At 38.8% G+C, this 23638-nt stretch overlaps 1 protein-coding gene across 2 annotated transcripts; it reads left to right on the forward strand.

Moving 5' to 3' along the window:
- Positions 1-1551: 1551 nt before the first annotated feature.
- USP8 (ubiquitin specific peptidase 8) lies at positions 1552-23564 on the forward strand. 2 transcript variants are annotated; one of them, XM_061446892.1, is made up of 20 exons: positions 1552-1692; positions 6793-6960; positions 7619-7763; positions 8245-8330; positions 10963-11107; positions 11679-11736; positions 12457-12601; positions 12878-13040; positions 14241-14385; positions 14575-14795; positions 15895-16476; positions 17768-17857; positions 18452-18532; positions 18952-19214; positions 19803-20015; positions 20476-20686; positions 21019-21255; positions 21753-21895; positions 22259-22391; positions 22609-23564. In XM_061446892.1, exons 2-20 carry the CDS (start codon positions 6857-6859, stop codon positions 22792-22794), a joined length of 3351 nt encoding a protein of 1116 aa, XP_061302876.1. In that variant the 5' UTR covers positions 1552-1692; positions 6793-6856; the 3' UTR covers positions 22795-23564. The 2 variants fall into 2 exon arrangements, with proteins under 2 accessions (XP_061302876.1, XP_061302877.1); XM_061446893.1 differs by lacking the exon at positions 17768-17857.
- Positions 23565-23638: the final 74 nt, after the last annotated feature.

Here is a 23638-nt window from a genome sequence, read left to right on the forward strand (position 1 = left end):
CCTATATGAGTAAGACCAAAAGATTTTATGACACAATTTCTTTATAGAAGAGAAACAATAAAAGGGACACCCTGAGTCCAGTCTGGAGAGCAGTTAATATGATACTCCACATTAATTTGCACGCTTAGAGTCCAAGCTTGGACATCAATGGACTTAACTCTTTTCATCTCCTCACAACTTTCTGTGCATCATCTTGGCTAAAACAAATGGAGCAGTTCTGAAAAAGGCCCTTAAAAGAGCATTGTGTTAGTGGTATTATTCAGTTCAGTTTAATGTTGTTAAGAGTCTGTCAACTTCCTTTGGTATTAACCTCCCTGATTGCACAATATAGAAGACTTAGAGCTATCATCATTTCTCCCAGAACCTTTTACGTGTCTGAGCACTTCTAATCACTGCAAATTAGAGATGAAGGATATTGTTTGAGTCTTTCACATACACAATACAGCATTACCGTACCATTAAGTACAGCAATACAATTGGGACTTCTGGGCAATGCATCACTAGTGTTTTGGAAGGCTACATGAAGACACCTTTCTCATTTTGGCTTTATGACCTTGTTTCCCAAAGTGTCATCAAGGGAAACTGCTCCTATTCACAAGTTTCCATTGGCAAAATGGAGCAAGAGGTTAAAGTACCAGAATCATTTAGGTTGAAAAAAGACCTTTAAGATCATCAAATCCAATCATAAACCTAACACTGCCCAGTTAAAGTATCTTAAATGAATCCCCCACATTGACAGTTAGGGGACAGATGGACTGTGCGGGACAGAGCATCTTTCTGTTTTCAGGAGATCTCAATTGCAGAGCCTGCCGCACTGACTGGAAACAGGCTCACCACCCTCTTCTCTCCCTTTTCCCGGTGTTCCAACTGCCAGCATGACTATACTGCTGCCATCCCTGAGGTACGATGCTTGTAGTAACACCACAAGCTGCACAGAAAACATAGACGTCAATAAAAAAAAAAAAAACGAGATCTGAACTTACAATGTTCCCCAGTCAATGCAGTTTTCTCTACAAACAGAAAGGATATTTTCATAAGGGGAGGCGTCGCGCCTTCCCACACCAAATCTCGCGCTGCAGTAGAAGGGCCAGTTTAACACCGCATACAAACGCTGATGTCCCGTGAAATGCGACAGACCTCAGAGCCCGCTTTCTGTGGCTTGGCCTCGGTAACAAAACGCCCGAAAACGAAGAACCTGGCCAGGTGGTGCTGCCAGGCCAGGCCGGCCTCGGCCCTGCGGAGCGCCCGGGTAGCGGCAGCGGCGGTAAGGCTGGGGGCGACCCCACGCTCCCCGAGAGCCTCCTCCAGGGTTGGCCCCAAGGAGCCAGCGGGGTGGTACTCATCTGAGCCACCCTGCCTCTCCCTTCTCTTCGCACCACCCCGGAGACACTCCCACCTCCGAGGGAGCTCCGCGGGGGGTAAGGGTCCTCGCTCGGCCGCACCTCACACAAGCCGCGGGACAGCGGCTGTGAGCCAACCTCCTGCCTCGGCTCGAGCCCAGCCCCGCGGCACGGATAGGGCCGCGAAGAATCCCCGCCCTCGCGGGGGGGCGGTGGCTCGGGAGGGAGGTAGGGAGGAGCGCCGTCGAGTTCCTCCTCAGCAGTCATGGCCGCCTAGCGTTTGCCCAGCAGCCGAGGTCGGACATGGGCTTGCCCCGGACCGGCGGGCTGAGGCAGCGAGTCCTCTGCGGCGGTGAGTACACAGACTGGCGCACCGCGCTGGCCCGTGATGGCGCCCGGGCCGCCCGGGGAGCTAGGCCTGCAGAGCGGGCGGGCTCACCTCACGCCCTCCTCCGGCCGCCGCGGAAGGGGGCGGGCGCCCTTGGCGGGGAGCCCCGGGGCCGGCCCCGCCGCCGGAGGGGGCAGGTGGCTCTGAAGGGGCTGCGGGGGGTGGGGGGAGCCGGGCCGGGCTGCGTGGGGAACGATCGGGCCTGGCCCGGCGGGGAGCCCCTGGTCCTCCGGCCCGGTGCTGGCGACGTGACCTTGGGCAGCCGCAGTGCCCCCCTGAGCCGCAGCCCGGTCGAGGTGACGCGTGAGCGGGGTAGAGAGCAGCCGCTCCGGAGCCCGAGAGTGGCAGGAGGCCGGTGGCAGGGTAGCAGCGCTGCCTAGGGTGCTCTCCTCTGACTGGAGAGGGCGAGGCAGCGAGCTGCGGTGTCATGGGGACTCCATAGCACCGGCCGTGCCCCGGGCCCGCACCCGGGCCGGAGGGTTTTAACCGCTCGGTTACAGACTTGGAGAAGTCTTCAGCCTGTCTGTCACCTCCCCGGCTTCACATCACCTACGCTGTTTGCACACACTTTTGAGATTTTCCTTTATCTAAGTTAGAAGTGAAGCTATTTGTAGTTTTCCTTAGATTGAATAACTTTTAAACTTTATGTATAAAATCCAGTTTACTTTGTTTTAAGTAACTTAATTTTGTCGTGTCTTTCATCAGTGTCAGTTAAACTGCTGGATAAGCAAATTGTCAGAAATCATTTTCTCACTGTGTGAAAAGAGCAGTTCCTGAGCATGGTGGTGCAGTTAGTTTCAGTGTGGTACAAGGCCAAAGACAGACCCATGACATGTTACTGCCATGATCATTGGTGATACCCAGCAAAATTATGAAAGTTTGAGCAGTCTGTGTGAGCACAATGGCCTTGCTGTAGAAGCCCCAGTGGTTATAATCAGCCTATGCACATGGAGTTACAGGACTAGGGCCTGAAAGCAAGCTAGAGGGTTTACAGAGAGAAATACGCGGATTGATTGTATATTCAGTCGTGCTAAAATATCTCTAGATTAATACTGATGATCTTAACAAAACCAACTCTTGTGTGCAGAGTACAGACAGTAAAACTTAATTCCAAGAAAACTGAGAAACTTAGTGCTTGTGAGAAACCTGTTTCTCATCTGCTCAAGTCTTGGAGGCAAAAAGAAGTGAACACTATTACATACCTGAATTGGTGATGTATGGTACTTAGCATGTCAATTTATTTCAGACTGTGTTGGTGTACACTGCTTGCAATATAACTGCTTCTGTGTGTTGTTCTTGCTACGGTCATTCTACTTAAAGCTTAGTCATATCCTTAGTGAAACAGCATGATAATTAGGTGTTGTAAAGCCTGTTACCAACAGGTATGTTTCCCTGTCAGTGTAGAACTATCCATTCTAAATATTTTAAATGCCTATGAACACGCAAACATGTCTTCTCATATGGTTTTGGGATATTGGCCTGCTTTTCAGCACTCTTAAGTATGAAACTTAAGAGCTTGAGATAGAACTTCGGCTGGGGGCAGAAATGATCCCCAGGTTTGAGTTTGATCTTACTAAAAGAAAAAAAACAAACCTGAAATAAGTTATTTCCTCCTCCTCACAGGGTTGACTAATAGTAGATATAGCTATTATGGCTTCTTCAGTCCCTTGTATTCGTGGTTTTATGACCCAGTTCTCTTTTCTTGCTGGGAAAGAAGATATCTGTCATCCTTGTAGAGGTATGAAAGAGCCACATATGTAGTTGAAAGGGTTCATTGATGCCTTAGTGTTGCCATTGTGTTGGTATGGTGATTGTAAGTGTGGAGAGAAATGGAATGTTTGGCAAAAGTGAACATAATCTAGTCAATACCACCTGGAGCAGCAAGAGTTTATCCTGATAAAATGGACATGATTCTGACAAGAAAGTACAGTTCAGGGCAGCTCTTCTAGTGGAAACAAATACAGACCTTGTACAGAACTTGCAGTAGCTTAGTCTGTCTCCATGCATTTCACTGCTGTATGTTAACTACTCCTGAATATTTTTTATTTGTGCAACTTTGCTGGATTCCTTCACTGAGACCAGGGCAGTTAGGAATCTGCAAAAACTTGTGTTGAGCATCAGATGGTTATATTTATATATGAAGGAGCTGATTTGGATTCCAAGTTCATCATCTTCCCAAAGTCTGCTCAAAGAAGAAAAAACCCAAACCTTGTTCATTTGAGTGTAAGAGAAAGTCAGGGTTCAAGCACATCTTAAAATTTAGTAGAATCTTACAGAGTTTTAAGGGTCCTTATGAGCAAGACTGAGCAGTCAGTCACCTGGCAACTAGTGGTCAGTCTGAGGCTACTACTGACTAAAATCCAGTTAGGGGATTTATGGTGCATAAAACTGAAAATGCTGGTTATAGGTCTGTAGTTAAGCTTCTGAATAGAAGAGTAAATTAGAAACAGCAACTGAAATCTCCTATTAACTTGTGATACATCCTGTATGTAATTCAATTTAGTAGGCTGTTGAGAAATTTGTAAAAAAAAAAAATGCTGGAAAATGTTATTCTTAATCCATTCTTACTCATTTTACTGCAGCATATTGTATGAATTGCAGTGCTGTGGGAGGTCAGAGTAATACTTCATTATTGGATACTGTGGTTAGTAGCTCATTTTTGAAAAAAGGATACAGAAATTTCTTCAGATCAGGAAATAAAAGTTCAGCATTAAACTTGTCTGACAATTTAAAGACCTGCAGTTAGAACTTAGTAACCATAGCAGGAAAACATGAAGAGCAGTTTTTTTGTTCTGAACCAAAACTCAGGTTTGGCTTTTATCCGGCTACTCTTCATTTGTATAGAAGAGGTTCCAGAAGAGCTGCCCATATCAAGGTATGTCAGCAATACTTGAAAATCTACTGGCATCTTTTGCCTTCCATTAAATGGTTCATCTTCCACATAATCTTGTTGGGTTTTTTTTTTCCTCATAGGCTCACAGACACAGTAATGTTCTATTCGTATCTTTTTTGGACTATATATTTAGTTACCATATTCTGTCAGAACAAAACCAAATGCTGCCACTTAAGATTAAGAAAATACTGGTTACATAACAGAGCAAACATTCAAGATATATTTGGAAAGGACTTAAAGCTTCAAAGAATAAGTCTATTTACAGTTCCAAGGGGAAAAAAAAAAGAAAAAAAAAGCCAGGTAAAGACATGCTCTGAAGGTAGAAATAGACAAGCACTCAGTAAGAGCGAAGCCTTTCTTTGCAATTCTATGAGATTGTAAAAAGTATGTCTTTTTTTTCTTTAGCTTTAGGCAAAAAGGCTTTTAGATTGGAAAGGTCCTTTGCTTTGGGGCAGGGAGTGTATCTGTGTTTTGTTTCTACTAAATGCAGTTGTTCTAATAAATTTTCTGTCTTGTTTTCAGCATCTACGTATCTCCCTGAAAGTTAAAAGTTGAACATAAGACCCCTTATATAGGAAAGAGAGTGTTCTAAGGTGCGCGGGGTATGGGATATATTTTTAATTTTATGTATTGAAATTGGTGTTCGAGGACTTCATTATTTACTTTCTAGACTTATTTGTAAATTGGACTCCTAAAGAAGGATTTCTGACAAGTTTATCAACTTTGAAAAGTTGCTATGTAGTTGGAAATTAGCAAGTACAGCATCTGTGTTCAAGTAGTAAGTTATCCAGTTATGTACTGCTTAGTCTGACCTTGGCATGCCAGACCTTAAACCAAAAAATCATTAGACATATATCTTACCTTATTTTTGTATTTATTTCCAACATGCAAATATCAAAGGTTTCGGTTAGTATCTTTATTTCATAACCTGTTTCTAGACTAACAACAGTCAACCTACTGGTACTACATGCCATGATACTTCAAAGACTGTAACAGCTATGTGCCATGGGAAGGGATCACATTCCTAGCTCAGCTTCTCGTTCTCAGCTGTACACACCGACTGTGCTCCTTGCACCAGCTGTGTAGTCTTTCCACCTCTTCAGCAAACTGAAGTGGCTCAGTAAGAGGTTAGGCAAGTACCAGACCAGCATGAGAAAGAGGAAGGGAAATTGAGACCACCTCATTTGGTCTATAGATTGATTCAGTTGGGTGAAACTTCACTCTGAGGTCACTGGCTGGTGGTTTTTTGGTCACACTTACCACTCTAATCTAATCACCTTGAGAGTGGAAGGGAAATGCCTTACCTTCATCTTGCCAAAGGCAATGTGAGTTTTTCACTACTAGGAAATAATGTATTTGTTGGGATCATGTAAGCATCTTTCTTCTAATTAATTCCCCTTAATTTCTTGGTCTTGCTAACACTTTAATATGTTACTGGTTGAGAAGGAGTTCGGTTACTCCCCTGCCAGCCCCAAGGGCTAAAATAGCTCATTCAGAAGATTTTTAGTTATCTATCTGTACGAGACTTACTGGATTGCTCTATGCAGAATGTCAGATGAGATGATGTAATAGTCTTTTCTGGCCATACTCTGCTGAACTATTTCATGGCTACCTGGAGATCACTTCCAAATAAAAGCAGAATGACAATGGTACCTAGCAGTTTTAACACCTACAGCATGTTCAAGAAGTTTCAAGTTGACTTTAACTGTAGCAACCTTAATTTCCTTAGCAGTTCTCATACCATTGGAAGTCACCTTTCCAAGGGTGTGGCATGTGTTCCAAAGGTTTGTGCTAACCTAGTGATATAATTAGCCATCACAAATTTCGGAGTACAGAGAAGCCGACTAATTATAATATACTTACTGGCATTAGATTTGAATATATTTGCTGAATATGGTTATTTTGAACATTCTTAAGTCAGAATTTCTTATTATTTTCTTATGTTAGCAGCATATTGCTAGCATTCTTGATAAATTACCTAGAGTGGTTTTAAATAAGTCTGTCACTTTGGGAGGATTAATTTATACTTCTAACTGTTCAGCCACTCTACATCTCATGCTAGCTCATGTAAGGAGAGATAGCTTGGGTAATAACCCCAGATGGTAACTATAACTGTATTAAAAGTCAGTGGAATGTAATTGGGCTCTGCTTACTTCTTTTTTTATCTCCAGAAAAATACTGATAGAGACTTCTAAGCTGTACCATCCTAGAAGGGACATAAGTAACAACACTAACATGCCTGCTGTGGCCTCTGTACCTAAGGAGCTGTATCTCTCTACTTCATTGGAAGATCTCAACACAAAGATAGAAATAAAACCTGAAAAGACAAGTACAAAGAGGTATATATAATTTATTTGTATTAATATTGGAAGTATTGGTGCTACCCTTCTGAGCAGGTTCCAGAACAACTATGTTGTGGATCTAAATTTCTTCAGTTATTTTGATTAGATATAAAATTGTTGATAGCCTTATGTATAGATCTCTCAGCTACCACATGGGATATGCTTACTGCCTACAGAAGGTAACATGACATACTGCCCAAACATGACTTGGACAGAGCATAATGCCCATGAAAATTTGTGCCCCTTGAGAAAAGGCTACATAAATGCAAATTCTTAAAAATGTTAAGAAGTTTAGCAAATATATGAATATTTTACCTCAGCATTCTTAGGCAATTATTTCATTTTGTCTTATTATGAAGTAGTTTTTCCTCAAAAAAAAGTTGTTTTTAGAAAGGTGTTGTTTTTTTTCCCTATATCTCAGTATGCTGTTTAATTATGGGAGATATTAAATAAGGCTAGTAAACAAACTAGCGAAGAGAAACATTATTTGGAAGAGCATGACTGTAATTCATATTTAATAAAAGCCTCGTATTAAGATGGTAAAATCAAGCACTTAATATATGGGGACAGAATCCGTGGACACTTAAAATTGCATCTTTTAATGAAAAGTTGTTTGGGAACAAGTCAGCAATCACCTGCTTTACTCTAATTTCAGTTATGTGCAGAGCGCCCTTAAGATTTTCAAAGCAGCGGAGGAAAGCAGATTGGACCGAGATGAAGAAAAAGCTTACATCCTGTATATGAAATATATGTCTGTTTATAACTTTATTAAAAAGAGACCTGATTTTAAGCAGCAACAGGTATAAAAGCTTTCTGACTGGCCTCTCCTGCATTGGTAGAAGTAGTAGAAGTACAGAGAATTGGACTAATGCATGTTCAAAGGATTACATTGGTACTAAGTAAACTTATGATGATATCTTTTACTTCCTATTTTTGATGTCTGTTATTAATTGCTTTTACAGTTTGCTTTTAATACACATAAGGTATATAAATTGTAAGATCTGTGATTGTTATTTTCAGGGAAAGGTATTTTTCTCATCTTTCTCATGCCACCTTTTTTTGGTGCAGTTGCCTTGCTAGTCTTACCTATTAATGCTATAGAATAATTTTACTTACAAAATTATGTTTGAGAAAAATTATTTTGATTCAAAACAGTTCCTTTTATTGGCATTAGTAGCATTATAATACCAATTCTCTGCACATTAGTGGCTCTTAATATGCATGTAAGTAGGCGTTATTAAGTTGTACTAATAATAAGTGGGGTGATGCTTGTAATTTTAGGATTATTTTCATTCAATTCTTGGACCTACAAATTTAGTAAAAGCTGTTGAAGAAGCTGAAAGACTGTCAGACAGCCTTAAACTCAGGTATGTGAATACAGTTAATAGATAAGATGTTGTTCATTGTACCTGAAGACTGTACCTGTGCAATTACATGTTTTCATGCTATTTAGTAGTAAGGGATTGCACTTGAGTAGACCTTAGGTACCCAAAACTCTCGAGTTCTTTAATTGTTATTCACAAAGATCTGTTGTTAGAGCTAATTTTCATCATCACATACTCCAGTTACTTGCCAGTGTATACATTGTCTCTTAATTCTTGTAACTATGATTTGTTGATATTGTCTCCCATTTTTGTTTAATGACTAATAAAAAGAAACCACAAGATAGATAGATATATATATATATGTATACATGAGCACACACACACACACAAGATGATCAAGAGCCATTTTCTACTTACCCTTTTCATCATAAGGTCATTTGAAACCAAACACACTAGTGGATATTCCTAATATTTACATACATTAAAAAGTCCTCCTAGCATGGATTTAATTTACACTAACAAAACACATTTTTTGATTCTGTAGCTAGCTGCTACACCTTTACCTCTGCCACAGGCAGCAGTACATGTGGAAATGCACAGTTTTGCCTGTATGTAACTGAGCTGATGCTAACAGGCTTTTTTGGTAGTTTATTTATAACCATCAAGTCTTTGTGCCATAAGCCACAAAACTGTATTGGTTAGAAGTTGTAAGGCAGAACCTACCTTTAGGTAATACTTAGTGCAGTATGTCTTTCTTCAGCTGTATCTGCTTACATCCTTAACTACTATCTTTATCACCCCTTTCTCGCCCTTTTAGCATTTCCCCTTCAGCTAGGCACATTTCCTTTTTACCCCTTCCTTCCCCCCCCACAAATATTATTGTGAAAGCTTATTCTATGCCCCTCAAAGTGCTTAATTCGTAGTTTACATGACCAAGAAAGTAAGAGTAGTTACACATGTATGGAAAGAGATTTTCTAAAGATGTCTCATGATACTATGTGTGAAACGGTCTTTATTTTTTTCTTATTTTTAATTCATAGTCTACAGAGCTATGAATTCACTGTAAATACTGATAGAATTATAGAAACCCAAAATACAGACTACTGTTTAGTAACTTGTGGCTTTTTATGAAAGGAACAGAGTTCCAAAAGTTGACACAATTAATAACTTTCAACTGCTCTGGGCAAAATGTGTATAAAGGGAATACAAATGAAACATGACTTCTGTGTAACTACAGAACTGGTTCCAGGGAAATTATTTGTGCAATTTCTTTGGCAAATAGTTTGAATGTTAATTGTTAACTAAAGTGGAGCTGCTGAAACGTCATTCGTATAGGAGCAGGAATAGCTATGTGAATGACCCACTCTGTTACTCCGTGCTTCAAAGGTGTATATGGGAAATCAATAGGTAAATATTCCATATTGACTGAAGTAAAATCTGAAATATGCTTTAGTGCCAGTAATTCCAGATGAGAACAAAATGCTCTGTTCTAACTTACGATGCCTTTGCCAAATCAAAAAATCTGTTTAAAAAATAAAATTGCAGACTTGCAGCCTCCTATCAGTGGCCAATTAATAGAATAGACTTGGAGGCAGAATTCGATTTAATGATCTGGTTTATTAGCACCGTATTTCTGATACGAATTACATCTCTACTGTTGTTGTCATTTTAATCCTGATTAGGCAACATCTGATTAAAACAAGCAATTACTAGTACAGTTCAGTGTTCATGATTCACTGCTTGGTTCAGTCATTAAAATAGTTGGTTCAAAACATTGGGGTTTTGTTTTATGGATTATTAGTAACCCTTAAGCTTCTCAGTTATATTAAATAGAATATAACAGTCATGGGACTGTGCATACCTGCAGTTGGTGATGTAAAAGCTGTAGTTTGGAGGTCAAGTTTGATTTACAATATCGTGATTGTCCTTAAAAATGGCAAAAGTCTGGGAGGTTAATTTTAAAGTCTAAGGCTTTATGAAAAAGACAGCTATATGCAAGACCTAGGGTCCAACAAAACTCTCAAGTATATGTGATGTTTGCATAGGCTTCACTATTTGAAACAAACAGCAAGGACACAGGTAAGGACATAACTATACTTTAGTCAGCTTACATTCTGAAGGTGACTACTACCAGATATATAAATAGTTCTGATCCAGCTTCTTACAAAAAGGAAATTCAGCTAACTAGGCTAACTTACTCCTAACTGTAATTGTTAGCTCTGTTGCAAATCCAAAGAAAATACCTGTCATGATTGTTATAATATACTGAAGTTTACTGTTAAGTCACCAATACTTACTCTTTCCTCTACAAAATGAAAAACCCGATATATTTAGTGACACCATAGCTAAGCATGGCCATAGGTTTAGATTAAAAACAAACAAAACAAACCAAACCACCCTTAAGAACAATGTCTATGCAACAGGACCCTTGAACAGGACTTAAGAATAAAAAAGGCAACCCAAGAGTGGGAGAAATAATAACATGCAGTCAGGGAGGAAAATGGGGTTTGTTGAAAATACAAAATAGACAATACTTTAATTTTTCCTTTTTTTTAAAAAAAACCCCAAGCTTTAAATACTTTTTCTCCTGATGACTTGATGATTCTGATGTTAATTATGCAGCTTAGCCAGTAGTGTAATGTGGAAAGAAAAGGCTTTTGTTTCTCCCCCCTAGATATGAGGAAGCTGAAGTTCGGAAAAAACTTGAAGAGAAGGACAGACAAGAGCTGCAGAAAAAGCAAGAACCAAAAGATGATGGAAAGAGTTCAGCCAAAACCACCTCAGAAAGTGCTGTGGATTCCAAAGGAAAAAACCAAAGGGTAACTAAAGATGTTTACAAACTCTATAATATGGTCTAGATATATACCTCTAATCTAGCATTTGATTTCTACTAGTAGTTCTGAGTCATGTGGGGCTTTCTTGAATTATCTTACACTCCCCATAAACCTTCATTGACATGTCTTTGGAAGATGATGAGTCCTACCAATTCCAACTGTTGCAGAAGATAGAGTAGGGTGTTTTTGTAAAGTTAAATTCTATTTTATGTTAGAACTGGCTAGTGTTAAGAAACCCAAGGTAACGCTAATAAGCTGATGTTACAGATAAGGTTTTCTGTTTAGGAGAGAGCTGACTTTTCAACAGCATACCAGCTGATGCTGTCCTAGGTTGTATTGCCTTTTTAACTGGCTTTTGTCTAGGTGAGCAGCAACCTTGATGTCTTTTTAGTACATTTATCAATAACGTATCTTCTCTAGAAGAAGCTTCCTTTTTCTAGGTTTCTTCCTGTGGCTTACAGTCTGATCAGTTTTCTTTGAGTTCTGTGAGAGTCAGTTGGCCACCTTGGTTCTGAGTATTAGGTATTAAACTAACTTCTCTTTTTCCCCAACACAGATTAATGGTGAGAGAAAGCATTCACTGAAGAGAAAGGATCAGTCTGACAGTCCAAGTGGTAAGAGATGCAGTGTTCACATAGATGTGAAAAAAGTCCTCATATGACTATGCACCTATCACCTAAGCAGTTGCAATTCTTTTCAGGAGTTATTTCAGAGGATTTTGATGAAATTCTAGCATCCTGCATTTTACTAAGAGTGACTTAGTAATTAATTAAGCTCTGTATAGCAGGCTTCATCACTTCTGAGCTTAAAAGGCTGTACTTAGTTTTTCAGCAGTTTAATAATTAAAGCTGAACTAGCCCTAATGAAGTGGTCAAATTAGGAAGAAAAAAGTCTCCTCAATTGATAAGAGAAAAATCTAGGCAAGGATGAAATATATCAGCTTCCTCTGATACATTAATAGTAGTTAAATTCTGCTCCCCTCCCGCCCTTCTGCTTTTTGTTCCCTTAATAAATATGTGAAAAAGTTCTTCTTTACTGAAGAGGCATGTAGTTTACAAATTCTTGCCTATATAGCTTGATTTAAATGAGACACAAAAAGTTAAACTAGTTTAGCAGTGAAGTGTTCAGTATTGTCTAATTCAGCAGATCAGGCACTGATCGCCACAGTAGTGGGAACAAAAGGTCTAGTGTGTTAATTCTATAGTTTCTCACCTCCATGACAGTGGGACTTCTCTGTTTCATGCGTGCAGCCTTGATTGCAGCAGTCAGATGTGATCATAGCTATCTCCATTTATAATGTAGCTTTTTACATCTAATAACTTCTCTGTTTCAAGGAGCAGTCACAGCTGAGAGACTGTTTGCAATGATGTCGGATGAAAATATTGAACTGCTTATAATGGATGCTCGAAGATTGAAAGATTATCAGGAATCGTGTATTCCAAGATCTGTCAGTGTCCCAGAAGAAGCTATCCGGCCTGGGTATGAAATAACGTTAAATGATAGTGAAGTATTTAATTCTATAAATTGACTGACTTAAAAAAAATTATATGCTTTTAAAGCTTGTACACTTGGTTTTAAAGTGCCTGATACATCTCACCCACTGGTATATATCTGGACAGCTCTGCTCTTGCATGGGCTGACTTCAAGTCAAACCATATTTATTTTATCCAAGCTTATAAACCTATATGGATTGTATATTGTTGGACAAAAATGTTACTAGTACATGCTTTTTAAATGCATGTTAATATATTTCAGAGTTACTGCTAATTGGATTGAAACTAGACTCCCAGAGGATTCTAGAGATCCATGGAAGAGAAGAGGACACTTCGATTATATTGTACTCCTAGACTGGTTTAGTTCTGCTGAAGACTTAAAACTAGGAACAACTCTGCAGAGCTTGAAAGATGCACTTTTTAAGGTTGGCAAGTTTCACACATTGTATTAATTCACTTCAATAACTAAGGGCTTAAAGCACTTATAATTGCAGAGTATATGGAAGCCTTAATGACAGTTTAGGCAATCATCTTGGTTCAGTTTTCAAAGACTGCTTATTTTGATAGCAGAAGTGTTGTCTGAAGTTTCACATTCCCGTGCTTGTGCTCTAGTAGAGGACAGTGTCGTTTATTAAACAGGTTAACAGCAGAATGATTCCGCTCCCCTCCTCAGTCACTAGTTCATGAGTTCTAACTGACGGAGTTATTTGGGAAAGTACATAGTACAGTTTGCCAGAAACAGTCTCTCTTTCCTGTATTAGCAACTGTTACTCCTTCTTTGTGGAAGCTGGCTGACCACCCGCACAGGCAGGCCAAGAAGGCTGGCTGCTTTGCAGTCCTGTCAGTCAGGCATTTCGGTGAAGGAGACCCCAGATATATTTTGAGTATGGGTCACTTTTCTGCATTATTGAATGTAACTTTTAGAGAAACACAAATTTAAATTTGAGATTCACCAGTACAGGGAGTTTATAGACTCAGTATTAAGAAAATGTTCAAGACAGAACTTTGGCTTGTTGTTCTACTTGTTATATAAATGGCTCTTGTGAAAGACTGCACATCTTTCTGTTACCCGTTTCTGTTCAAGACTGGGATTCAGAGATAGTTCAGGCAGTTCTCCTTGCTTAGTGCTTTACAGAACATTCTCTGAGCCTCTTTGCCTTGCTCATGTTCTAATACTGAGGGCCTCAGGAGGAGAGCAGTTTGGAGCCAGAACTCTCAAGGGTATTTCAGAAATGTAACATTATGCTTTCTAAAGCCAGTGCTCCAGTCACTTGACAAACTTACCAGATAAGAAACTGAAGCAAATAATATAATAAAAATACCTTTTTTTTCTGCATGGAGGATTGGTACTGAAGCAGTAGTAAAGTGGTTCCAAGTGTACTGAAAATATTCAGACCCTATTGTAGGCAGAGCCAGGAACCTGTGTTAGGCATTCTCCAGACACAAAGAGGATCCCTGTTGGCCAAAGGGGTTTTGCAGCCTGTTTAATTCTTATTTAAAAATCTCAAAAAGAGCATGTCGCAATGTAATGGTGAGACACAGACTTTTCAACAGCACTGTTAAGATGTAAAAGTTCTTTTTCTATTTTTAAATTGTTTAATTTGAAACTTTTTCTTTTCTTACAGTGGGAAAGCAAAACTATATTGCAGAATGAACCTTTAATTCTAGAAGGAGGTTATGAAAATTGGCTCCTTTGTTTTCCCCAGTACACAACAAATGCTAAAGTAACTCCACCTCAGCATAGCAGGAGTGAAGCAGTGACTGTTTCTTGTAAGTACAAAGGATGACCTCCCTGCCCCCAAGTGTTTGCAATTAATGGGTGTATCCAATTCATTCAAATATGTTTGGGATAGCCTTGTTCTGGTTAAGTCTAAATTTTGGGGTGGAATATGGGGGGTATTTTGCTTTTGTGTTTATAAGGGCTATCTCATGCTTTCATCCTCTCCTCCCCTTCTGTAGTGGATTTTACATATCCATCTCTGGAAGAGCCAGCTCCTGTTCCACCTGTTGTCGCTATAAAGCCACCTCCAACAGAAGTGATTAAAAATGAGGAAATGGGAGATAATTTGGAAGAGAGACTAAAATCACTTAACAGACCAAACATACAGAATGCTTCTGTTCCCAAGTCTGACAGTTCATTTGTAATTAATCCAGTATCAACTACAAGAAGTATCCCTGAGGTAAGCAGTGTTCCTTTTTCTCAGGGTTAGTATCAGGTTAATCTGTAAAACCCACCACAGAAGCCTAAACCCACAAGGAAACATACTCCGTATTTAAGCCTTCTACACAAGTATATTGGTACAGAGACTGTTGGTGGTTTGTGAAGCCATGGTAACCAATCTACAGAACTTCATGAAATTGAATATTCTTAACATAATTGCAGAGCTTTTCAAGATATTTTTATATGAGCACCAGAAAAATTGAAGGTCAACATTTGATTATTAATTCAGAAAGTCTAAGCAAACTTTTCCACTTGAAACATAAACGATGAAAGGCAGGGAGGGCAGTTAGGCCACAGCTTACCTTGGCTATTCCAAAGGTCCACTTTCAGTGACTGTATCTTCCTTCAAATAATAAAACATTTAGGTGCCTTGTGACTCTTAGCCTAGTGGGGAGAGTATAAGAATTTGTTTCTTCTTTCATGGGGATAAAACTTTCTAAATATACCTTTGTAGAGTCCTTTCCTTTGAACACAAGGCTAAACTCAAACTCTTCACTTTCTCCCTTCTAGATACTGCCTTTAATGTCAGCCAAGGGACCCTAAACTGTAAAATTTAAAGACCTTACCTGTGTCTTCCCTGAACTAGACGAGCTTTTATTTCTCCACAACTTCCACTTTAGCATCAAAACCAACTTGCTGTCCTCCTTCTGAGCATAAGCCACTCTTAAATACCTCTTTGCACCAAGCAGATCTGCTTTAATCACATGCTCTGTCACATGATTGAGGTTCAAACCCAAATTAGGCAGCCTGATTGCCTTAAAATATGCACCTTTGAAAGCTTGAAAATAAAGAGTTGTAGTAATCAGTGCTTAATGCTGTTCTTATGGTTCTGTAGGGCTTGTTGAGTCTTACCCTCACATCTAGAAGTTAAGTGATACCTAATTTTACTAACAAGCATTTTCAATTACCAGATTTGATGAAATTGAAACTTTACTATTTCTCTGGGAGAAATCAACTTTATATCATCTTTATTCTCTCATAAATCTCACTGAAATAAATCTTATCTAACAGAGCAGTAATAGCCATAGTGAATTGTTGTTCTACACTTTGTGTTACAGGTTGATCGTACTAAAAAGCCTTCACTAAAAATCCCTGATGATAACAGACCAAAGTCTCACAGTACAGTCAGTGACAGTCAGCCTGTTGAGAATGGACGAATAGTTCCAGACCGGTCCACTAAGCCGTTAAGGGACACAAAGAGCGTTCTGACAGAAGAAGAAAAAAGTCGTGTACATGCAGAAACTGCTGCTCTGCTAGAGAAAAACAGACGGGAAAAAGAAATGCGGGAGAGGCGGCAAGAAGAACAGAGAGAGAGACTCAAACGAGAACTAGAAGAACAAGAACAAAAAGCAAAAGAAGAGCAGAAAGAAAAGGAACACAAAGAAAAGCAACAGCAATCCAAAGAGGACAGAGAACAGAAGGAGAGGGATGAACAAATAAAAAGAGAACAGGAGGAAAAGGAAAAAGAAAGAGCACACAAAGAAGCGATAGAAGCAAAAAGGCAAAACAAAAATGAACCAGAGAGCATTGGTGCAAAAAGGGTTGAGATTGACAAAATACCTGTGGAAGAAAGAGAAAAGGGAACTCGAACACCAGAAACGCAGAGACGGGCAATGGGCGATGTGCCTGTTTCAGGCAAGGTTAGTGAAAAAGAGAAGATAATAACCAAACGGAGTAATTATTCAGGAGGATTTTTGAGTGAATAGGATCAGTGTAGAAATTCTTAATACATAACTGGATTTTTATTTAGGCCATTCTTATATAAACATAAGGGTGAAAGTTAAAACCAAGTAGTTAGGGTTTGTTTTGTTTGGTTTTTTTTGCCAGACAGCCTCGGTTCTTGCTGGTAGGTGGGCAGCATGGATAGGATAATGAAACTTCCCATTTCACATAGAGTTAGGAGGGATTGTTTGTAGGCTGCAGGGCTGCAATCCTCAGTTTCAAAAAACTGAGACATAGTGGCATTTCATCTCTTGTACCAACCAGTACTGTGTATTACAGTGTTTAACCATGCTAGGGCAGAATTACATTATCATCGCAAACTGTTTAGTGCCCCCAGCTGCATAAATGTTGGTGTAACAGGGTTTTTTTGACTGGTGTAGGAAGCGAAGCAATACCCTAATCTAATTTTGCTGAAAACAGTCCCATTCAGACTCTTTTTTTTTTTGGGGGGGGGGGAGGGTCACAGTTCCTCTTTTTCCCTTAGGTTCTTGGGGGGAAAAAAAATCTTCACAAAATTTCTGAGAGTATAAATCATCAGAAACTATTTGTGAAGCTGAGTTAATAACAGAACAAGTATCTTAAAACCATTTCTCAGGAACACGTATTAGGATATTTTTCTCTCCCTTTGCAATTGCAGTTGTTAGTTGACCAAATTTTGATGCTTGTGTAATGCAAATGCACAAGGAAGCCAAAATAAATCTTCCTGAGCAACCTTATCCCAGTCATCCATGATCTTTTGACTGGCAGCAACTTCACATAATCCCCAGATGACAGCCTATGATAAGATAAATCCATAATGTTGGCTTCACAGTTTGCCTTTTTTGTGGAGAAGCTTTTTCACAGTGAGGGGTAAAAGGGAAAGAGGTCTTTCATTTAAAAACAAGTTGTAAACCCCATGGCTTTTAGGAGGTGAAGCAGCGTAGGTGGAACTTTTGCACTTCATTTCTGAGCTCTCGAAGCTACATAACAGACTGGCTTATGTAACACAACATTCAACTACAAAGGCTATTCCAGCAAATCGCCTATAGTATAGACTAGGAAGAATAAAAATGATGTGTAGCTACTTGCTCCAGTCACTACTTGTGGCACATGCATTTAACAACCAAAAAAGAAAATATAATTCTGCTTTTTTCCTTATTTTGGTTTATCAGCATTCTTTTCTGGCATTCCAGATGGAAATTGAAAGCTTTCTCTCAAAATCTTTTACAGCAAACTGGGGTTAAAGGACAACCAGAGAGTGGAGCTCAAAAGCCAGGACCCCTTATAGAGGATTCTGAACAAGATACTGAAAGACTTAAAGTAAATACAGTGTGTTGTATGTAGCCAAAACAGTCAAGCACAGATACTTTATGATTATTATGTTAAATTCCACCTCATTTCAATTTTTTAAGTAATCATCTTAAAACTATGCTGTGTTTGCAGCTTTTTATTTGCTTTTTTTCATGTCATCTGAAAAAATATTTGAAGCTTTCACTAAGTCTTCATATGTTTCTGGTAGCATTAACAAGCATTCCACACTTGTTCATCATCTCATGCATACTCCTTTGTCTGCTGCTTTGAAAGGGAGAAAAGATCATCTGTATGTGTTTAACAGAAGCACATATTGCTAATAAAGTAGCTTCTTTAGGGAAGAAATTGAGTATTCAGACTTTTGTGAGGCTGAATTGTACTTTTTTTTCTGAAGCATGTCAACAAAGGGGTTTTGTTTAGATTGAGTGATACAAACCAGTAGTACTGTATTACCACTACAATAAACTGTATTTCCAGTTATAACTGAGGATTTCATATTGAACTGTTTTTCATTGAATCGTGTAACTCTGCAGGGGAAGCAGAGGCAGCTTGCTGCTCTGCATCAGTAACTGCATGTACCTGACCTTTCTGTTTGTTTATTAGTCTCTGCGGGAGCCATTAATGAGAGCAAGAAGTGAAGAAATGGGAAGGATAATACCAGGACTGCCTGCAGGTTGGGCAAAGGTAACTGTCTGTTCTGTTAGTACAATCACATTGTCTTGTGCAGTTTTGTAATGCATTTCAATTATGTCTTATTTCTCAGTTAAATCTTATTTGATTCTTTTATTTTTTTTAATTATTATTTTTTCCCCTTTAACTTCCACATGATCATTTTCTGATTTGTAACATTATTTATAATGGAACTAGGAGACCTCATCTGGTGTTTCTGGTACTAAGCAGTTGCTATTTAACATGCATTTTAAGTGGAAGTGGTGCCTTCCAGTAAATTTAATCCTTTAAGGGTTGAGGCCAGTCACCACTGTTAACATCTCAATGTTTCAAAAACTCATGCACTGTTCTTAACAGTAGTTTAAAAATAGGTAAGTAAGTTAATGATGGATTTTTACTTGGTTTTGAAACAATTTGTGTTTTCTTCCCCAAAGTTTCTGGATCCAATCACTGGAACTTTTCGTTACTATCACTCGCCAACAAATAGTGTTCATATGTATCCACCAGAAATGGCTCCTTCATCCACTCCTCCATCAACCCCTCCAACTCATAAACCCAAGCCACAGGTGACTGTTGAACGAGAAAGAGAGCACTCCAAACTGAAGCGCTCCTACTCTTCCCCAGATATAACCCAAGCCATTCAGGAGGAAGAGAAGAAAAGAATTCCAGTAACTCCTGCAGTCAATCGTGACAATAAGTATGTTCAATAAGTTACACCACAGCTCATGCATACGAGAGTCCTATAGGACATCCTTTGTGTTTAACCAACTGAAATTCATTAATATTTTCTAAGTAGGTTTGAAAGGACGCAGGACTGATAGACTTAAATTTCATTGCTGAATATTCAATGTATAGGGAGTTACCTTTTGAAAATTAACCTAATTGTAAGTTATTAGCATACATTTGAGAGGTCATAGTGTAATTGGACAACAGTTGCTTTTTAAGCTGTGGTGTTCATGTTAATATATTAAATACCAGTCTTACGAAATGCAGTTTTCAGTTTTTAAACTGGGTTGAATCAACAGCTAATTATCTGTGAATTAAAAAAGAAACAAACCAAAAGTCCATTGACAACTGCTAGAGCCTATAACTCAGCCTTATTATAGGCCAGTGCATATGGCTTTCTCACTATGGCTTTGACTGGTTTTAAATACCTTAAACAACGGCGTTTGGCGACATCTTGTGCCAGGATATTTCATTCCCTGTGAGGGAGGGTGGTTCTGTTAGCTTATGTACACAGCCTTGTCAAATCTGAGATTCCTAAAGAATAATTCCTTCCTTCCAGACCAGTCCGTTACACTAAAGCAGAAATTTCAAGACTTTCAGCATCACAAATTCGGAATCTCAATCCGGTGTTTGGGGGATCAGGACCAGCTCTCACAGGACTTCGTAACCTAGGGAACACTTGCTATATGAATTCCATATTACAGTGTCTGTGCAATGCACCTCACCTGGCCGATTATTTTAACAGAAACTTGTATCAAGATGATATTAACAGGTAACAATCTCATCCTTTGTAACTGAAGGAAGAAAATTTGCCTTTATGATAGTTAGTTCAAAAAAATCACTCAGTGGGGTTGGGGCTTGGTTGTTTTTTAAGTACGAGACAAAAGATAACTTGGAAGGGTCTTGATGTTTTCAAAATGTGTGAGTGACAAAATAGGTTTTACCGGGCACTGTTAATAACATTGTGCTCACCACACTGGGAGATACAAGTGTCCTAGATTGTCCTTAGATATTTAAATAGCAGTTTACAATGCAAGCTGGAAACAGCTGTACCTTCTGTCAGTCCAGTCTTGAATATGGAACCAAATTACGCAAACATTTTAACTCACTCTAACAGCCAGGTTTTTTTGGTCTTGAAAAATGACTTCTTAATAATAACATCTTAAGCTAATAATAAAAGTAAGTTATTTGAAGGGTTTACCTTTTTTTTTTTTGTCTCTTTAATTGTATAGGTCAAATTTCCTGGGGCATAAAGGTGAAGTGGCTGAAGAGTTTGGTGTAATAATGAAAGCTTTATGGACAGGACAGTATAAATACATCAGTCCAAAAGACTTTAAAATTACAATTGGGAAGATTAATGACCAGTTTGCAGGATATAGCCAACAGGACTCCCAAGAACTGCTTCTCTTCCTAATGGATGGCTTGCATGAAGACCTAAATAAAGTAAGCAATACACTTGTAATAAATGATACATCTGACAGATGATTAAAAAAAAAATAGAAATTTAAAAACCACCCTCTTATTTTAGAAGATTGTTACTGGAACCTTGTAGAGAAGAAAATGAGAGTATTCAGAATTAATGAAGGAATTTAGCTTAAAACAGTATAGGATACTGAAGGGATTAATGGAAGAAGCCTAACTAGATAAGAAATGGATGGCTACTCTGATTTGCTTAAATATTCTTGCAAATACTCAATAGCAGGTTTGTCTATAGAGATTTCCTATTTTTATATATGTTAACGTATGGTTATGGTGTTCAAACTTGTGTTATACAGGCTGACAACAGGAAAAGGCACAAAGAAGAAAACAACGATAATCTTGATGACTTCAGAGCAGCAGAACTAGCCTGGCACAAACACAAGCAGCTCAATGAATCCATTATTGTGGCACTCTTTCAAGGCCAGTTCAAGTCTACAGTGCAGTGTCTCACATGTCACAAGAAGTCCCGAACCTTTGAGGCTTTCATGTACTTGTCGTTACCACTTGCCTCTACTAGTAAATGTACGCTGCAGGTACGGCGGAACTAGAGCAATGGTTCTTGAAGTAAAAACATTTCACTGTGACATAATTATGACGTTGCTTCTGCTCTGCCTGTTGAAGGAGTTGGTCATTATTGCATCTTAATTTACACTAATCTGAAACACAAGCACATCTGAGTCCTCATAACTTTAGAAGAATTAAACAGTTTAAAAGTTTTAAATATAATGCAGGATGGGAATATTGAGAGCGCAATAGCAGCAACAACATGTATGATACTTGCTTTTGTAGGTTATAGTATTAATATTCTGTGATTTCAAACAAAATATTTTATGTAAATTTCCAAGTACTTGAGGCTACTTAATGTCTACAGTGAAATTTACTTCCACACATGGATTTCATTCACTTTGCCTCGCTTTTATGAAACACAGCACTTGAATAATTGATGGTTAATAACTGAATAGGAAATGCACATGTATGCTGCTTTCACATACACCCGCCCTTCACAATCTGTGTCTGTATTTTGTTTTAGGAATGCCTTAGACTGTTCTCCAAAGAGGAGAAGCTCACCGATAACAATAGGTTTTACTGTAGCCATTGCAAAACGCGAAGGGATTCTCTGAAAAAAATAGAGATTTGGAAATTGCCACCGGTTCTGCTTGTGCACTTGAAACGGTAAGAAACAGGGCCTGGTGAAAACTGACTAGGATGAAGTGAGCGAGCTTTGATGGGGATTGATAGTTCCAGTGCAGTAGCAAACCATTTTAAATTAGAGAAATTCTGGATGTATTTCCGGTTGCAAGAATTTTGTTTTCATCTGCTGCATCTTTCGTGAGGCTGTAGTTCACAAAGCACCTTTACAAATAATCTCTTTTCATTTGTGCTAAGAAACACAGGTGCAAGCATTAACAAAATTGGGGGTACAATGCTTGAGTTGAGATCATGTCCTGGTAAAAACTGAGAAAACAAATATGTTTAATATTCTACAATAGCTTGTGAACAGCGTCTAACCTTTAACGATGCTTTTTAATTCTCTAGATTTTCCTATGATGGAAGATGGAAGCAAAAGCTTCAAACTTCTGTAGATTTCCCATTGGAAACTCTTGACCTTTCACAGTATGTTATTGGTCCAAAGAATAACTTGAAGCGATACAATCTGTTTTCAGTCTCAGTAAGTAACAACATCACATTTCAAAGTTCAGCTCCTCTTTATGCCAAGACTTGGGTTAGCCTCTCTTAGGCAGCCAGGTTGCCTACCTGGTGCAGGTTAAGTTGTATTCTAAAAAGTATGCTCGGTATTCAGTAAAAGTCTCACATTCTAGGTAATTTCCCTAAAAAGGGATGAAACTGCAGCTTTGAAGCCATTAATTCTTTTCTTCTGTTTACAGAATCATTACGGTGGGTTGGATGGAGGGCACTACACAGCCTACTGCAAAAATGCTGCGAAACAACGCTGGTTTAAGTTTGATGACCATGAAGTATCCGAGATCTCGTCATCATCTGTGAAATCCTCAGCTGCATACATTCTCTTTTACACCTCTTATGAACAGCGAGCAGTGGATATGGCCACGTAAAGTAGCGTGGGTTAAGAAAACTGGTTGTCATTTTACAAGAGCAGAGTAGGTATGGGAATGCATACAGACATGCAAAACTACAACAGACATAGTCACTTACCGATACAGGGATGGTTGCAGCAGCTTTTCTGCAGGCGAGCTCTTTCTGGTCAGTATTAGTGCTTACAAGCCAGAAGACTGATTACTAATGCTTGTGGTAATACTGCCATCTGTGAAACCATTTAAAAAGCATAGTGCATTACTGTTAATTTAAGAAACAAGTCTATTTTTAGTCTGCTCCAAAATTAAATTCTAGCTTAGTCATCTGAAATCTATTAACAAGTAGTTTAAAATGTCTTAAAATCCCAAGGCGTATCTTGATTTTTTTTTTTTTCTCTCACTGTTATGGCCTTTTCACATTTCTAACCTTAAGCTTGATTCTACTGTGAATACTCTAGAACGATGTAAACAGTTAGGAATGTAAGTGTACATATTGATTGCATACTTGCACATCAGAACTATGTATATAATAAAATGTTGTCCTTTTTGTGAGACTCTCCAACTCAGAGGATTGCGTTTATTTGCCAGCTCTAAGTAACTGCAACACTAAATAAAAAAGCAGAGAGCTGTATTTTTGTTTCTGTTAGCTTTTGTCAATATTTGTGCACTTCAGAGTTATTCTAAACAAACAAGATTTTCCTTTTTAATTTTTTAATATAAATTTTCATGTACACATGCATTCAAAACCTTAATGAAGAACTGATTTAAAAAAAATATATCCTGTTCAACCTATGTTTGGGTTTGGTGTTTTCATTCTCAACTAGCTGTGCAATGGTCAGGATTCTACATGACAGTCTGAATTGTA

This window comes from Pezoporus flaviventris, unplaced genomic scaffold, assembly GCF_033815535.1.
Source record: "Pezoporus flaviventris isolate CSIRO_AGI_PZ_B2104156 unplaced genomic scaffold, CSIRO_AGI_Pfla_v1 ptg000006l, whole genome shotgun sequence".
In the NCBI taxonomy this organism is placed as follows: Eukaryota; Metazoa; Chordata; class Aves; order Psittaciformes; family Psittacidae; genus Pezoporus; species Pezoporus flaviventris.